This window comes from Anomaloglossus baeobatrachus, chromosome 6 (genome assembly GCF_048569485.1).
Source record: "Anomaloglossus baeobatrachus isolate aAnoBae1 chromosome 6, aAnoBae1.hap1, whole genome shotgun sequence".
Lineage (NCBI taxonomy): Eukaryota > Metazoa > Chordata > Amphibia > Anura > Aromobatidae > Anomaloglossus > Anomaloglossus baeobatrachus.
The window spans coordinates 214,917,613-214,936,093 of record NC_134358.1 but is presented as its reverse complement, the minus strand read 5'-3'; the positions used below and the strand labels follow the sequence as shown (position 1 = coordinate 214,936,093).

General features: G+C 40.5%; 1 protein-coding gene across 1 annotated transcript in view; it reads left to right on the top strand.

Moving 5' to 3' along the window:
- The window catches only part of CARMIL1 (capping protein regulator and myosin 1 linker 1), a 362,146-nt gene that overhangs the window by 185,640 nt on the left and 158,025 nt on the right, over nt 1–18,481 (top strand). Inside the window, exons 17-18 of the mRNA XM_075316069.1 lie at nt 11,570–11,639; nt 15,227–15,308. Coding sequence (XP_075172184.1) covers nt 11,570–11,639; nt 15,227–15,308 — 152 coding nt within the window. The remainder of the gene's footprint in view (nt 1–11,569; nt 11,640–15,226; nt 15,309–18,481) is intronic.

The window sequence follows — 18,481 nt, the reverse complement described above, 5'->3', positions numbered from 1 at the left end:
AATCGTACCAAACAGATTTAACAAAAAACACAAAATCTGAGATAATAATAATAATAAGTTTTATTTCTATAGCACCACCATATTCTGCAGCGCTTTACAATTCAGAGGGGACGTGTACAGACAATATGAGAGAATACAAAATGACAAAATTAAGATGCCAAGAGGAGTGAGGGCCCTGCTATGTCTATGAGGAAAATAGGGGAGGCACAAAAGGTGAATGGGGGGGGGGGGGGTGAGTTCCAGTGCTTTATGTATGCTAACCACTCACGCAAGCATCGCTGTGCTTGGGTAAATGCTATCCTTTGCCCACTACAAGCCGTTTGCAGTGTTTGAACGGCTCACACTAGGGGTGAATTCACCAAGTCTAAGAGCGTTGCGCTCAAAACGCGTCTGGTGTGAGCCTTACATCTCCTATGGACCTGCTATATTACTCATGAATCATGCGATATTTTCTTGGATGATTTTAAAGAAATTAATAATAAAGGTGAATTTTATTACAAAAGAAAAAAATCTCAAAGCTGGATCATTTCTTCTTGTTTCATATGGGGAATAATACCTTTTCTGGCCATTATGGAACATTTCTTCTGTATTCTCACCAGTTTTCCCCTCTGCATTCTCCATCTGTAACTTGCAATCCACTGGTAGCTGGTGGCAGAGATAAGGTGCAGTGATTCCTCCCATAGACAGCACAAATAAAGGGAATGCCTGTTTTCATTCAGCTTTTAGCTCATGGAGATGGACTGCAGCAACATCGAGGATATTGTACAGCAGAGCCTAGCTGTGTTGATGTGAGTCAAACTCTGATGTGAAACACTTGTTAAAGAGCTCAGCATGGTGGTTTTTGGACCTTATTCCCTTTTTTTGCTGCTCACTCCTTCTCTACCTTTCACTATAAAAAATAATGGGCCATGACTCATGACACATGCGGTCTGATTTCTCTGAGTGACATGGAGTTGAGCTGATTTTTTTTCATAGTGAGTGGTGATTTCAGGGGTAGGGGAAGAAGTGTCTGAGAAATGGGGAAGGAATCTGATTTCTCTGATAAAGTTGCATTACAAAGTTTCTTATTGCCTGTACTATTGATTTTATGCAAAGTTTGTTTAAAGCACATTTCCATTTTAAATCTATTGCACAGTGGTCAAATCTAATTTTCCTATAGGTAGGACAACCACAGACCTTTTGACTTTCAGCAGATCTTCCCAAATTTAACTGGATTTGACCATGGTCTGCAAAAAATCTCTTGAGTATGGTTTTCAAGGAAGACCGGACACCTGTCAGAAGCTCATCTTCCCTGGGGAAAAAAGGCTCGGTGGTTGAATGTTCCACTCTTCTCTCATTACATCATCTCTTAGGGGAAGATTCTGAAGACCACCAAACAATTGAGTTGGTCCAGCCTAAATCACCAGTTTGATTAACATTATTCTAACATAAATAGCCATCTTAAAAACGTAAATAAACGTTATTTTTTTAAGACATTTTAGGTCATTTAATTCTGAGAAGGTTGGTGGGGATCTTGTAATGGAGACCCCAACACCCCAAAAATTGCTCAAGAAACCTCTTCGAATTTCTCAGTTTACAGGTGACGGAAACCCACAGCTTCTGCCTCATAGTGCAGTATGAACAAAATCGAAAGGCATTGACTTTTTACGTACTCTGTACTCTGTCCTTAACATCCACCAATCTGTTTAGAATTAATAGACCTAAAAAATAAAAAGTTAAGTTTTGTATATTTTTTTTTTTTTTTAATTTTTCAAAAGTGTTTGGGGTGATCAAAAAAGTACAGCGACCCCATCAGAAATAGGGTTCGAGAACTAATAATAGTAAAATAACTACAAATACAACCTCCAAAAGGGGTGTTTATAGGCCTAAATGAACTAAGTAAACTAAATTTAATGATTAACATTTAAATATAAGCCTTATGCCATCCAAACTTCACTCGTGGCATTTGACAAAAAGGCAACGATGCAATGATTTCTAGAAACAGCTTTCTATGTTGATTCATAATACATCTGCCTACATTTTGTCAGCTGTGCTAAAATAGGAGCAGATGGTATAATGCTATATTTTATAATTGTCTTATGTAAACTACAATAATGGCTAATGGAAAAATAGAATTCCTGGTTTTTACAAACTATGGCGCATTATAGAGATTACGAGCGATTATGTGCCAAAATATCTTTTACTTTGCCAATGAAGAAGTAGTCTGACTCCTAGTGCAAATTCATTTAGTACTTGTTATATACTGTAAAACAGACATCTGCGATTCTAGGAAAGGGATGTTTGCTAGAATTGACTAGAAGGATGGCGATTTTTCAGAGTAACTGTCCTTTGAATTGAATTTGCATATCTGTGTCAGCCTCCAGTTCCTCCCTTCTCCATAAACTGCCATCATGGGCAACAACGGTTTTCCCCTATCTCATAATAGACAGATTTTAGCCCTGAATACAGAATATACATAAAAAAAAATCAGTCCAGGAGGAAAAAGCCGATTTTTCCAATAAGATATATTAGTTTATTATTTTCAGGTGTATTACTAATTTATGAAATGAAAAAATTAACATGATTACTCTTTAAGCTTACGTTCACTTTGCAATGCCTCTTTCAGAGTTGACGAACACATTTCTAATGAAATTTGGGGCATTTTTTTCTGCAAAATATTTTGCTGGGTCGATGTGAGATAAAAACTAGTTGGCATGTGCACGACAATCTGGCCGAGGATTGCACGATTACACACAACAGTCTGACTATGTAGTCTGGATCATGCCTTGTATAAGCAATCTGTGTAGTCTGAAGCCCTTCACTTATGCCATAAAAGCAGCCTGATACCATTCATAGTAAGAGCCAGTTTATTTAGCCACTAGTGCCTGGACATTTTTTATTTTTTGCACCTTTTTTTTTTTTTTTTCTCCTTTGCTTCAATTTTTTTTTTCAGTCAACAAAGCCATATGTTTTGGAGTTTTTTTGGAAGGAGGAATTGTAGATTTGACTCACACCTTTCATTTTTTAAATTTAATGTATTAAGTAAGGAGAAAAAAAATTCCATGTGGGAAGAAATGGTGAAAACAATGCAAATTTGCCACCGTTTTTGTGGTTTTATTTGTACAGTGTTAATTGCAGGGTAAAATGTCCTAGAAGCATGATTTTCCAGGCAGTATGATTACAACACCACCATTGATTGATGAAGAAGAAAAATTCATAAGTTTGTGGAGAGAAAGAAAAAAATGTTTTGGGGTTTTTTTTGTCAGATTTTTATTTTATTTATTTATTTTTTTGGCAAGCGGATAGTGTTATTTGTCATGCTTGATATATACTGCTCACAAAAATTTAGGGATATTTGGCTTTCAGGAGAAATTTATGTAAAATGTAAAAATTTCATGCTACAGTGATAATTTGTCATGAAAGTAGGGAATGCAATGGTGGCATCCTCATCTCAAACAATTTATTGAAACAAAAGCCAACAACAGAAAAATGTCAATGTCTCAATAACTTGTCATGTTGCTTTGAGCATCAATTACAGCTTGACAACAATGTCTCAAGCTGTTTACAAGTTAAGTTATTCTTTGGTGAGGCTTGGTATCCCACTCTTCTTGAAGGGCGGCCCTCAGATTAGTAAGTTTATGGTGTACAGAGTTACGAGCCTCTACATCGCAACTCATCTCATAGGTTTTCTAAGGGATTCCGGTCTGGAGAAAGTGTAGGCCACTCCATTTGAGGTACCCCAGTCTCCAGCAGCCAGAGGCAAAATGTCTGGATTAATGATGTTGTTCAACTAGTAGGGGCTTGTCACTGTGCCATACACTTTGTGACTGGTAGTTCTATATTGACTACACACACCTGCCCACACTAACACCACCACCACTGAAGGCTTGTCTGGGAACAACAGTGGCTGATGCAAAGTGTTCTCCTTGACATCTCCCAAAACCATTGGTGGCCATCGTTTCTGCTCAGCTTGAATCGACTTTCATCAGTGAACAACATTGAGACCCACTGGCCCCTTATCCAGTGTAGATGTTCCCAGGCCCATGCAAGGCGATGACGCCTGTGCCTGGTGGTATGGTCAGGTACCCTTGCAGGTTGTCTAGCACGCGAACCACACTGATGTAAATGGTTTTGAATTTTTCTGACGTGACACTTGGGTGCTTCCCACCTCCCTTAAATGTGCCTGGAGTTGTGGCATTTATCATCTGGCTCTGAATAACATTATTCAAAGTGAAGAGGTCATCAGTGTGGGATGTGGCATCCACTTCTATGCTTTCCTATGATTTTTTTTCAGTCTTAGTATCTCTGATGCAACCTGCTGATGACACTCTAAGCTCAGTGGCCAATTGCGTCTGAGAACTTCTTACTTGAATCTTCACAATGGCTACGTACTGCTTATCAATTGTTAGGTGTCGTCTTGGTCCCATGATTTCAAAATGTGGGAATAGCGAGATGAGGAGGACTGTTTAACTATCAATTCTAATTGAACCCTGAAATGTATTGGGAGATTCATGGATCAGAGACTGGTTGTGAATTTTGCCTTTTAAGCTTATTAGAGAACAGCCAATTGTGTAAAAGTACTGAAACACTGAACAGTTGGACATGAGCATTAAGAATTTTAGAGAAGGTCACATTAAGTTCACCTGAAAAGGTTAATGTTCATTTTAGGATCATCCTGAAACTTCACCTGAAAGCCAAATATCCCTAATTTATTGTGAGGAGTGTATATGGTAGATTCCGTGTGTTTAATGTCTCTTTCAATTATTTATTTTGATAAATTTCTCTCCATACTGTGTTTACTGGTTTAGTTAAACTTATGTGATCGACCACTTTTAAGGTCGCAGTTTATCTATCTTTTTATTTTATTATTTTATAATTGGGGGAGTAGGGCAAAAGAGATTTTGTTTTATATTCTTACATTTTTATTTTTTTTATTTTTTTTACAAAAATTCTTTTACACTTATTTAAGCACGCAAGCTTTTCTTATCATCTGATTTACATATTTATATTTTAAAATCTGCAGTATATAGTGAAAAGCTCAGTGTGTGGCTTATCTTCATAAGAGTACCAAGATTGCAGTGATGGGGGGCCGTCAGCAAGCATTCGGCTGCCACGGTAACTAATCAGTTCCTCGCGATCGTGTCAGGGGGATTTGTTGGGAGTTGTAGTCAGTCTCATTCTAGAGATTGACAGCAGCACTTAAATTGTTAACCGGTCCCATCACAGCTGTTGGACACAGATGCTGGCTATTTAATTCACCCAAGATCTGCCGAGTGTGGAGCGGTTTCTGATCCTTATGCTCTACCCAGACTAACCCAACCCATAACTAATATATCACTCGTGTAGTTAAGAGGTTAAGCAGCACCTGTCACTTGCCGTGTATATGTAATGTTTCTGAATCTATCCTATTCTTGTTCCTCACCTCTCTGTTCTGAGATATTGCGCTCTTTTCCCTATATGTAAATCTAGTATTTTTATCCTAATGGGTTGGGTTTTAAGAAGACCCCCGATGGAGAAAAGTTGAGGACCATGCCAACTTGGTTAAAAACAATTGATTTCCATAGAGTGACAGGAACAAAGATTCAGAATAGCAACAGCATTTCCAACTATATGGCAAGTGACAGGTTTTCTGTATCAGCAGTCTGCATTTGAAAACTGCATCATAATGTGCATCAGGATTTGTACTCTACCTCTTCCACTGATCACAGCAGTCTGCGTGGCCCTGTAATGGGACTCCCCAGAACAGGCTAAACTAAGTTTTGTAACAGCATTCTGTATTTACAGTTAGGGTCTCCCACTATAACGTCAGTCTGTGTAATCTATACCTCTCTACATAACAGAAAATTGGCTGTGTACTTTATATTAACTCCCATAAAGTGTAGGCAGCTTGTTTTACAATGTTGTTGTGTATTACACAAACTACCACATTCCCTGCAGAAGTAAAGGTCTTTCTTGTGAAAATATATTGAGGACCATCTGCAGGATACACCATCAACCTCAAGTAAGTGAGGTACCCGGCACCCCCACTGACCAGCTGTTACAAACACTGGTTAGGAAGCTCTAAATAAGAGTTGCTCTATAGAACCCGTTATAATGCCCACACTGGCGTCCCCGCGCTGTTCTGCCCCTCTTCCCTATTGGGGATGTCAGGTGGCTCACCCATCTATCCCTCCTGCGGTGGCTGCTCCATTCCTGTCCCGTACTGCTTTCTCCCGGAGGCTGCAGTCTCATGGCAGACTTCCTGCTTCTGTTCTAGGAGATTGTGCGCGGCCATGCCTCCCTTTCTTAAAAGGCCAGCATACCCTTAACCCAGAAGTACCTCTTAGGTCATCTGAAAGGCTGCAGGTACTTATGTCACCTCTGCTCTATGGGAGGTGCCAGTTCAATGAGTCTAATACGTTGCTATTTCTCAGGTCTCCTAGCATTTTTCTTCTGCCGCTGTTGCATTGTACTAGTTCCGCTGCTGACATGTTTGTTTCAGAATACTACTGCTGATATCTCTAACCTGCCGCTGTACGCCGCCATCTTGCTGCTAACCACAGTACCTACTACCGTGAAGTATCCACTCCATCCATCGATCCATCCCAGACAGAACCTTGACACCTGCTGCCGCTGTTACAAATTTCCAGAGACTTTCGCTCCCGTACCACTGGGGCCAGCTATTGCAGCATTAGTCCTCCTGTGGGGCACCCAGACTCAAACCTGAATTGTAACACCCTCACCATTAGAGGCTCTGGTGAAAACCAGGTGTGGGTTCATAGTAAAGCCCCTCTGGGTTTTCTGTGTGCTGTGGCATAGTGGGTTCGATAAAACCCCTATTCGCCCGGCAAGCATAACACCCAGAAGCGACCACTACGCATTTTATGGATCTGCAAAGTGCAGCTCCTTACCCATGAATTTACATCCGGCTGCCACTAGTGCTTGTAAAGAATCCCCACCAATTTGATATGTGTCCCATCTTGGCAATAGGTCATCAATATATTCTTACTTGACAACCCAGTATTGGTTAATAGGATCAAGTCTCAACTGCGAGACTTCGGACTTTTACTAGCTGAGAACGCTCTAAGGCTCTGTGCCCACGTGTGCGTATTGCATGCAGTTACGCTGCGATCTGCACCGCAGCATAACTGCATGCATCCTAAATCCCCTGCACAGTCTATGAAGATTGTGCATAATCCATGCCCACGTTGCGTTTTACAACGCAACGATTTGCATGCTGCCAAATCGCTGCATTCTAAAAAGCAACATGTCACTTCTTTCGTGCGCTTTGCATGCTGTATCCATTCTGTCTATGGGAGAGGCAGCATCCAGCGCGCACAAATTCTTCAGTCACTAAAGTTTCAGAACGGAGCTTTTCAGCTGCGCTCTAAAGCGGACATGCATTGAAATTAAGCTGTGGTGCAGAGCGCACACACGTGGGCTCATAGCCCAACAGTAACTCTGTTTTATGAACTACTTCAACAATACTTTTCAGCAAACAATAAATAGTATGCTTCATTTAGGAGAAATTTGCCAGGCTTTAATTCTATTTTCAAATTCAAAGTAAATATTTGTTTATTTTTTTTTAAATCCTCCGCCATTCCATTACTGCTGCTTCGGTGGTCCACAGTGGGCCTGCAGTTATGATGTCCCATCCATCTTTTACCTGACGATCTTTAGCACTCAGGTGACTGATGGAAGATATGTCCTCACTGACCGGTGGGTATGATGTAAATTTTAATTCTTTAATTTTTAACATTCCCTACTCTAAAGCGGGCTTTACACGTTACGACATCGCTCAAGTGATCTCGTTGGGGTCACGGAATTTGTGACGCACATCTGATGCCGTTGCGTGTGACACCTATGAGCGATTTTTCATCGTCGCAAAAACGTGAAAAATCGCTCATCGGTAACATGGGGGTCCATTCTCAAATATCGTTACTGCAGCAGTAACGAAGTTGTTCCTCGTTCCTGCGGCAGCACACATCTCTCCGCGTGACACCACAGGAACGAGGAACCTCACCTTACCTGCGTCCCGGCCACAATGCGGAAGGAAGGAGGTGGGCGGAATGTTGCGTCCCGCTCATCTCCGCCCCTCCGCTTTTATTGGGTGGCGGTTCAGTGATGCTGCTGTGACGTCGCTGTAACGCTGAACGAACCGCCCCCTTAGAAAGGAGGCGGTTCGCCGGTCACAGCGACGTCGCAGGGAAGGTAAGTCCGTGTGACGGGTCCGGGCGATGTTGTGCGACACGGGCAGCGATTGGCCCGTGTCGCACAACCAATGGGGGCAGGTACGCACGCTGGCGATATCTGTACCGATATCGCAGTGTGTAAAGCGGCCTTTAGGCAGGTTTTTTTTTTATTCTGGAAAACCCCTTTAAGTCTTTATTTCATTATTTGCTATATAAACCTATGTGAGTAGACATTCCAATTTTAGATTTTCATTTTTGTTTTAACATCCGCATTTTCTTCTGACAACCGTTCTAATTTAAAAGCGCATTTTTCATCCCTGTCTTAATCCTGTTTAATAGCACAACACAATGGCAGAATACTCATAGATGTTTGGACACAATTAAATGTTAACACATAATTAAATTTGTAGTTAGCTTATTTGCATAAGTATGATATCCCTGTGGAAATTGCACAGCAAAATGACCATTGAAATTATAAAGATTAGCGCAGCTGCAAGAAACCAAGCCTGATCTCTAGTGCCCTCAATTACTCATATAGATATTCCAGGCTTTGGTGTAAAGAAACTCTACAGCTATACATGCTTCCCATTAAAACAGGCCCAGGGGATCTTGGGGTCTTCACTACAACAATTGGTTTAGGACTCATTTCTTACTTACCCAGAGCACAAAAGAATCTATATAAAATATTAAAAAAGCACTAATTTTTATGTTGAATTTTATTTCTTTGCTAGTGGCTTAAATTGTAAGTGGGTGATTTTTGCATCAAAAACATTCCTTTATAAAGAAAAAAAAAACAAAAACAAACGAAACAAAAAAAAACCCCAGCATAATGTTAAAGGACTTTCCTTGGCTTACTAATTCATACATCAAGGAACCATGTAAATATCATTGACAAAATATTGCTTGAGAGGGTCTGTGCAGGAATCTAAGTTTTATTAGGTTGATAAAATGGTCCATTATTAGTAAAGTTTCCCACAATGAAATCTTCGCTGTCACTACTGGTCACCCAGTGGCTATATGTTAACAATATTATAGCCGGTTAAAGGGGCTGTCTGGGATGAACCTATTGATCTGTGCTATGGACAGCCCATCGATATCATTGGTGAGTTTTCTGATGACACGTCATGACAAGTCATGTGACTGCTGCGACCAATCACAAGCCACAGCGGCCTAGTTGCTGGTGGAACGGTGATGTCTTCTCTTCCTGTTCCAGCCCAGGCCACAGGACAGCCTGCACTGGATCCAGGTGGTAGGTGAATATCACTTTAGTTAATAATATTAGTATTTTTTGACAGTTCCAAGTCCCTGGGCAGCTTCTCTTTTTGACTGATCAACGCTTAAAGTCCAAGTCCATGCAAGCTACATAGTGTTTACATGACACAAGCTGTTGTCCTACCCTTTAAATATGACTATCGGTCCGTGAATAGTCCGAAATGCCCTACATCTAATGTGGTCTGGATAGGCTTAGCCACAAATAACAATAAGAGATATGATAACTACAACTACCTGAATTTGGGAATTTTTTTTTTTATTAGACATCCGGAAACTTCACAGGCTTTCTCCCAAATAAAATCAATATTCTTGAGTAATTTATTAAACCTGATGTGCTTAGTTCTATGATGTAGTTTAAAGCAGTTTCTCTGATGTGATGAATTGTGGTGCAGAAGCTTGAATATGGTGCGGCTTTATCAAAGGGGTTTACACAGCAGGTAGCCCCAACGATGTTCAGAGCATTTAGGCACCAATACATATTTTGATGGACAGATGATTGTGCATGCACGGCCGCTTCGGACTTGAAATTGGCAGAGGATGCATTAACCTTCAAGTGCAGAACCCATTCATCTCACTATGTAAATCCGTGTGGGACCCATTTATTCTTTAACTGACGACGTCAATCCTAATTCAAAACTTGAGATTTTTGCTTTGCAAAAGTTCATTTATATAAAATTAAAACAAAATATTCACTTGAAGACATGTGAATATTTGCACTTGCATGGTAATATGTTGGCATATACTGTACTTCTATATAAAATAGAGACGAAATATTGTATATACAAGAAATCTTCCTCACTGCTTCACCCCCGTGCGGAGCTGCCGCCCCACCACCGTGCGGAGCTGCCGCCCCACCCCCGTGCGGAGCTGCCGCCCCACCCCCGTGCGGAGCTGCCGCCCCACCCCCGTGCGGAGCTGCCGCCCCACCCCCGTGCGGAGCTGCCGCCCCACCACCGTGCGGAGCTGCCGCCCCACCACCGTGCGGAGCTGCCGCCCCACCACCGTGCGGAGCTGCCGCCCCACCACCGTGCGGAGCTGCCGCCCCACCTACACCCCACCTACTGTCTCCTCCCCAAAATCCTTTAGGATGTAAGCCCGCAAGGGCAGGGCCCTCTTCCCCCTGTGCTAGTCTGTCTATTGTAACGTGTACATGTATTCTGTATGTAACCCCCTCATGTACAGCACCATGGAATCAATGGTGCTCTATAAATAAACAATAATAATAATAATAATAATAATCTTCGCTATAGATATAGAGAGATTGATTAAATGAGTGACAGAAGTGATATGTGGACAAAAATGGAAGAAAAATACACAGAGATGGTGTTGAAGAGATCAGTGTGGGACTGATATAAAGGAAGATACTAGATAGATTAAATAGGAGAGGGATATCGTAAGTATATAAGCAAATATGAGAGCAGAGTCACTGCAGGGGTTTTCCATTTTCTGAAAAACTGTCCCCGGGACAATTTGTTTTTGTCCCTAGGCTGAGCGCTGAGTCTCTGCCGCAGCTTCCGGTATCTTATTGTCTGGAGCAAAGACGCCATGTCAACAGTGCTGCAGCCAATCTGAGTGACATCATGAGCTGATCTGAGCTCACCGATTGGCTTCAGCACGGTCAACCTGGTGTCATTGCTCCATACAATAAGATACTGGGAGCAACTGTGGAAACTCAGCAGTGGACCCAGGGAGAATAATAATGAAATAATAAAATAAACAGTGTCTGGGGACTGGTTTTCTGAAACCTAAAGAATCCTTTTAAGTAGACATTAGATAGACAGACATACTGTATAACCTCTGATTTTAGATTAAATGTAGATATTACACAGATAATGTTCCAGCTATAGATATTAGAAATATATTGATTGTTGCATTGACTTTGGCTGACAATCTTTAAATGTGGTGATACATGATCATTATTTCACAGTTTCCATACCAGCTTCAGTCAAGTGTAAAGAAACACCATATGCCCGCTGTCTGCTTTGCATGATGTTGGCTTCCAAGTTGAAGAATTTGCAGTGCCGCACAGTAGACTGCATACCGCATTTTTATATATAAATAGCTGCGATCTGTGATAACTGGCTGCATAGAAATATACAATATATAATATCTGCTCAATGACTCAGTAGATGAATTTTATATTACAGAGCTCTGTTACTTGGCTTGGCATGTAACCTTAACCTAAAGGAGGTGTCCTTAGATCTCAGTAACTGTGAGGTAAGAGAGCCAAATGTCAGTATGTTCACAACTATTTCTTCATGTGCAAATTTCAATGATATCAGTAACTGTGTCTGCGTTCTGTCTTGTAGGCTATAACTATACACTTCAGTATTGTACAATCCTGGCCAAAAATGTTGGCACCCTTGAAATTGTTCCAGAAAATGAAGTATTTCTCTCAGAAAATTATAGCAATTACATATGGTGTTTTTTTTTTTTATAGCCCTGTTTATTTCCTTTGTAAATAGTGGAACATCACAAAAAGAATTATATCCAATTTGCCTTTTTTTCTGTTGTGTTTTTGTTCTTTTTTTTTGTTTTTTTTCTAGGAGAAATACTTCATTTTTCTGGAACAATTTCAAGGGTGCTGACATTTTCCTCCATGATGGTTTACAATATTCAATGTTATTTTTCAGTTTAGTCATGGCTTCCTAATGAGCATCATACTGTGTGAGGACCTGCAATGGTCATTAATATAATAATACATATTCATGAGTCGCAAGGACTGGATTGTGTAATTTCTTCCCACTCGATTTTTTTTTTTTAATCTATTATGTATTAGGGAGCTTTCTTTATCTGCTGAAATAATATTTAATTTTGTTAATTTTAGAACATTGACCAATATACCTGCATTAAATTACAATATTTAATTGTTTAAAGATCTTTTCCTGGGCCTTTGTTACCCCTTTCTTGTAACCATCAGTAATATTTGTAATGTGTTTCATTAAAATTCGTACCCATCGCCGTTTTCAGCGCTGCTCCAAGCCTCTACTGCATCATGTGACTGTCATAGTGACTCAGAATGAGGCTTTCATATACTTGAATTAAGAAAGGAACTAATGGCCCAGGGTGCAGGGAAGATTTGCAGTTACATGACACTGGAGTGGACCAGAACAGTGTAGGGAATGGCAGAATACAGCGATGGTTAAGTATATTAATGCTCCTACTGCAAACGCATTACTGATGGCTAATGGAGAGGACCATAAAAAAAAACAAAACTATTGGAGTGTTCCTTTAATTCCTTCCCCCATTTAGTTTTGATGATTAGGCATGCCAAATGTGTATGAAAAATTTTAGAAAAATTTTAGAAAAATTGCTGATTTATACTGTAATTTGCAGACTATAAGACACACCTAGGTCTTAGAGGAAGAAGATGGGGAGAAAAAAAAAATTGAAGCATGATTCAGCGTTATGAGGGGGTAGCGGGTATTTGATCTGCTGCTTACACTGTTTTGGGAGTAATGTCCCCCAATTCTGTACCAAGGTCCCCCATCCTGGGCCCACTTCCATGTATATGTGTCCTCCATCCTGGTTTTTATGTCCTCCATCCTGGAATATATGATCCCCATCCTGGTATATATAATCCCCATCCTGTGAACATCCTGGCATGTATGGCTCTCATCCTGGTAGATATGTCCCTATCCTGGTATGTATGGCCCTCATCCTGGGTCTTTTCTGGTATACATGTTCCTCATCCAGGTATATATAATTCCCATACTGGTATATATGATCCCCATCCTGCTGTGCACATAAAAAAAACGCCAAACCATTATACTCACCATCCCTCTGCTTCCCCGGAGTGCGGTGTCCTCTTCTGATGCCAGCAACTAACTTCAACATGTAAGTGGCGCAGCGCTTGACGTCAATGCCTTGCACCCCCAGTTAAACACTGACGTCAGCTGCCGGAATAGTCACTGCTCCCCATGTCCGTGATTATGGGCATGGGGTGCAGTGAATATCCATCCTCTTTAATAATGGATGCATGTGATCGCCCAGCCGCTACAGGAAGCCGGTGGCTGGGTGATCACATGTGCCCGCTATTAAAGAGAGAGAGTATATACTGCTCTCCATGCCCAAAATCCCGCCCACCTCCTTTTTGCTGACTTCCGTGCTGATAGGTGAGTGCTAGGAGTAGTGAATACTCATTTGTTTTTATTAGCCACAGCCAGGACTATAAGAACCCCCCACTTTCCTCCAAAATTTGGAGGGAAAAAAATGTGTTATAGTCTGCAAAATGCGTTGTTTTGGGTTTTTTTTAGCCTTGTTAGCGTACAGTTTTTCCAGGGAATGTAAATCAGAAAAAAAGTCCTACAAAGATATATTTTTTATACTTTGAAAAATAAAATTGAAGTGAAAAATCCGAGATCATAAATTCTATTAGAAAGATGCTAGCATTACATTTGATGACTTCTATCGACTGGCGTATTTGCTTGGCCAGCTCATTATTTCTGAGGATGTACTGTATGTGTATTCTTGCCATACTAAGTATATTTGGGTCCAATATGAGCACTAATTTCAATCATTTACCCTATTGCATACATGTGACCAAAACCTAATAGGCGCCATAATATTTTCTTATCAAGTGCATTTAATATTTGGGACCAGTACCTTTATGCCTACATGAATTGAAGGATACCCCATTGGATGCCATGTTTGCACATGCCTATTAATAAAGAGGCTTTCGGTGGTAGACGTTTCATGTAAGTGGGTGCATCTGGAACTGTGTTTTCCTGAGCCCCTACAGCCGTTCTACCTGTCCTGTCCCGATGGTGATCCAGAGTATTGGCTTAGTACATCGAATGGGTCTTCTAACTCTGCATTTTAACTTTGGCCTTCAAAGTAAAACTTAGCACAGGTTATTACATAATGGACTTGATTCCCATCAGCCTGTCTGGTAGTGAAAGACTCATTATGACTGTTACATGTATATTCTTTTGCATGCAATATCTTCTGTGTACTTATCTCTATTTGCTTTCTGTTATGCTTCCTAAGCTTGGTCATTGTGTAAGTACCATCTGTGTCTTATCTGGGCTCTCTCCGTACATTGCATAGCTCTGTATGTATTGAGCCAAACCTTCTCTTAATAATCTCTTATGGTTAACTATAAATAAGGTTTTCGTTGTATTCTGTTCTCCTGACGTTAATTTACTCGCATGAAACTTTCTGTAGCCTCCATGTACGGAGCCAGCGCTGCATAACTGATTGGGGCCTAGCTTTCCGACTCCATTGCTTGAATACAAATGTATTTCTTTGTGAAGCTGATAGTCATTTATTATACTTATCAGAGCATGAATATTCTCAAAAGTACCTGTTTTATAGAACGGCTCCCGCCTGTTATGCCAAACATTATACATTTATCTTTGCTAAGGGAATAAGTTGTGTTTTATAGGAGTAAATTGCTTTTATAATGAATTTGGATTTATGCAAAATATTCATTTTATCATCTAAAAGTTAAAGCCATATAGTTATGTCTGCTATTCCAATACCAGTAACACATGCTATCTGAGAAAATGCTAGGACAATAAAATGTTGAGGTTTTGTTTTTTAAATTGGGCTTTGCTCAAACTAGCGTTATGTCCATCTTTAATACGATGGTTTTGTTCTGATCCATTTTGTAATGGATATTGATGGATTTTATCGGTCATATTGGGAGTCTTCTCGCCAAATAGAATAGTCCAGTTTGGTTCCCATGTCTTTCAACAAAGGGGTGCAAAAGAATAAAGCACGTATAAACGTGGCTTTGTCTGTACATTGATTGCACCCTATTATTTATGGTCTAAATTACCCTTTTTGTCTTTTGGGCTTAGTTAAGATCTGGTGGAGCTCAAGTTCTGGAAGGTTGCATAGCTGAAATTCATAATATTACCAGCTTGGATATATCCGATAATGGTAAGTGATGTTCTTCGCATTACATTTACGTTGGCAGAAACTCCTGGATTGGGTATCGTCACTTGTTGTAATGAGACATTATATGTCAGAAAATGAAAGCTACACTTTAGTAGTATTGAACAGTCATGGGAGGCATCATGGGAAAAATTCCTAAATGAAAGTTCAGGACAGAATTTGGGAGAATCCTAAATCTCTTACTTGGGAGTAATTTATACTATATTTTTCTTTTTTATTCTTTTTCTTTTTCTTCATTATTTATTTTTTAAAGATTGCTTTTAACTGCATGGCAACTAGAGGGAAAGCTGTTTAAAATAATATAAATTAAAGTTTATTATTAATACAAGATAAGATTATATTTTTTTTTTTATAGTTGTAATTATTTTTGTGTTTTAAAAATGAAAATTTTTCTATGAACATCAGAGAAAGGTAATTTTATAATTTCAATGACAAAACATTAAACAGGTTTTATAAAGTAATTATATCTTCGCATTATAATAATCAAATTATTTATAGTAGAGAATTAAAAAGAAAACGGATACTCACAAGACTGTTGTTTAGACAATGAGAAGAGTGAAGAAAAGGATTTGGAGAAGAAAATGACTTATTGTAAAAAGGCGCGTGTATATTAAATCATAAAAATACCTACAAAGAACAGGCTTTTCAAAGGGCTAAATCTCTTTATTAATTCAATCACTAAAAATACATACCGTATTTTTCTCATTATAAGACGCACTTTTGTTCCCCCAAATTTTGGGGGAAAGTAGGGGGTGCGTCTTATAATCCGAATATACGGATTATATACTGCAGGGTCCAGGAGAGGTGGGAGCAACTCTGGAGCGGTGCTGGAGGCTGGTAGAGACTGCACAAGGCAGCGGGAGAGCTCCTGCTCCCGCTCATATAATATGCACTGCCGCTGTTCATCACCGTGGTGCTGAAACCGCACCGCGGCGATGGGCTGGGAGAGCGGCGCCCCTGCACATGCCCCACCTGTGTTAGATATGGCCCCCATGCTGCTGCCCATGCTAAAATAAAAAAGCTTTACTTGCCTCCTCCAGCGTGTCTCCCGGTGTCTCCCTGATCTCACTGCTGCCGTGTGATCAGGCACGCAGAGATCATGTCACTCTGCTGTGCCGATCACATGGCCGGCACCGAGAACCAGGAAGTGCAGGAGCTCAGCAGCATGGAGGGAGACACGAGGGATTACAACGCTGGAGAAGGTAAAGTAAAGTGTTTATTTTACTATGGGCAGCAGCATGGGGGCCATATCAAACACAGGGGGGCATGTGCCATCGATAGGAGACCTGTGCCAGCTGTAGGGGTTGTGTGCCAGCAATATGGGATGTGTGTCAGCTATAGGAGACTTGTGCCAACGATAGGAGACCTGTGCAAGCAATATGGGATGTGTGCCAGCAATAGGAGACTTGTGCCAGCTGTAGGGGATGTGTGCCAGCTGTAGGGGATGTGTGTCAGCTGTAGGAGACTTGTGCCAGCAATAAGAGAATTGTGCGAGCACAGGGGGGCATGTGCCATCAATGGGGGACATGTGGCATCACTGGGGGACGTGTGCCATCAATGGGGGACATGTGGCATCACTGGGGGGACGTGTGTCAGCACAAGGGGGCTATATTCAATATAAGAGGGACATATCCAGATTAAGGGGGTAAATTTTAGGATTGGGGGGGCTATAAGGGACATTTACCCTATATGACTTGTTAGACGGACACTGGCATTATAAGACGGACCCCATTGAACATTAAAAAAAAAATAATTATCTTTTCCTTCACCAAATTTAGGGGTGCGTCTTATAAAGTAAAAAATACGGTATATCCATGTATATCCATGTAAAAATTGGAGAGTTTTAAGGTGGGAACTCCTGGACAATTATGATAGAGAGATACAAGTGCATAAATAATTAAACAAAGGCTGCTATACAAATATAATATATCTAAATAAAAATAATAATGATCCAAAATTATTAATAGTTTTCTTTTTCCATATACAAAGACCATAGGAGAAAAGGCAAGTTGTAGTACACTAAAATGAATCGATATAATATAACATGCAGTAAGTACATGACTGGATGGGTAAATGCTGGAAAGTGATATAATATATTCATAGACACAAGCAAGTATAGGTGTCAAGTAGTAGACACAGTTGTATATACAGGGGAGACCAACAGACAGTGTAAAAAGCCAAGTGGCAACACCCTAAGGTACCAAGGAATTAGTATGGAATGCTGCAATCTTATTAGTGACTGTAAATCCAGGAGCCCATCACACCTGATGCATGTTTCACAGTCAAATGCTTCATCCAGGGGTGATGAGCTGCTGTTGTGGTTGCTATTTAAGCTGTGGGTTACCCAACAAAAGAACTGCAATAAAACTAAAAGGTTTGCCAAGGGGACCAAACAAGGTTAAAACTCTCAACAATGTTTTTGGTTAAAGCAGTTCGATATTCAAAATTTCTGATATCCTTAATCCTAACATATAGGTCATATATAGATGGAGCAGAGGTTTGTTTTCAATGATAGGCTATTAAGCACCATGCAGCCATCGATATATTTTATAAGTAACAGAACTGTCCCTTTGTTCTGTGGTGATATATTTAGTAAGAAAAGCTGAGGTTCTAGAGGTACACCCAAATCAAAGACCTGTTTAACCATTGCACATTCATCATAAATGACTTGATCAGGGAGCAATCCCCAAATTTCTGAAAAATCGACCCCACCCCCACCCCCCCTTGAGAATGCGCACCTCCAGTACAGAGACAAGGTGGATGGGTCTAGTTTGTGTACAAACTTGGGGGTTTTGGTACCAGAAGTTGAGAATGTAATAATGGTTCTCTCTATATGTGATGCAAGATGTTAACATGGCTGCTCTGGACCAGACAAATTTCAGTTGAGCATAAGAGTGCCTAGTCAAGGAATTTATCAGGATTTGTGGTGTCACATGAGCTCTGCGCCCAATCACTGCCGGCTTCTCTCTCCCCGCCTTTGGATGTATGAGTAATCAATGGAAAGAGAGCTGCGGCTGGCCCCTCAACTCGTGTTAATTAGTTATATGCCCGAAGGTGGGGGAGAGAAGCTAGCAGTGATTGATAGTGGGGCTCACGTGACGTCACAACTTCACGATGGTACAGGACCGGAGGTGAGTAAAAGCCTTTTTTTTTTTTTT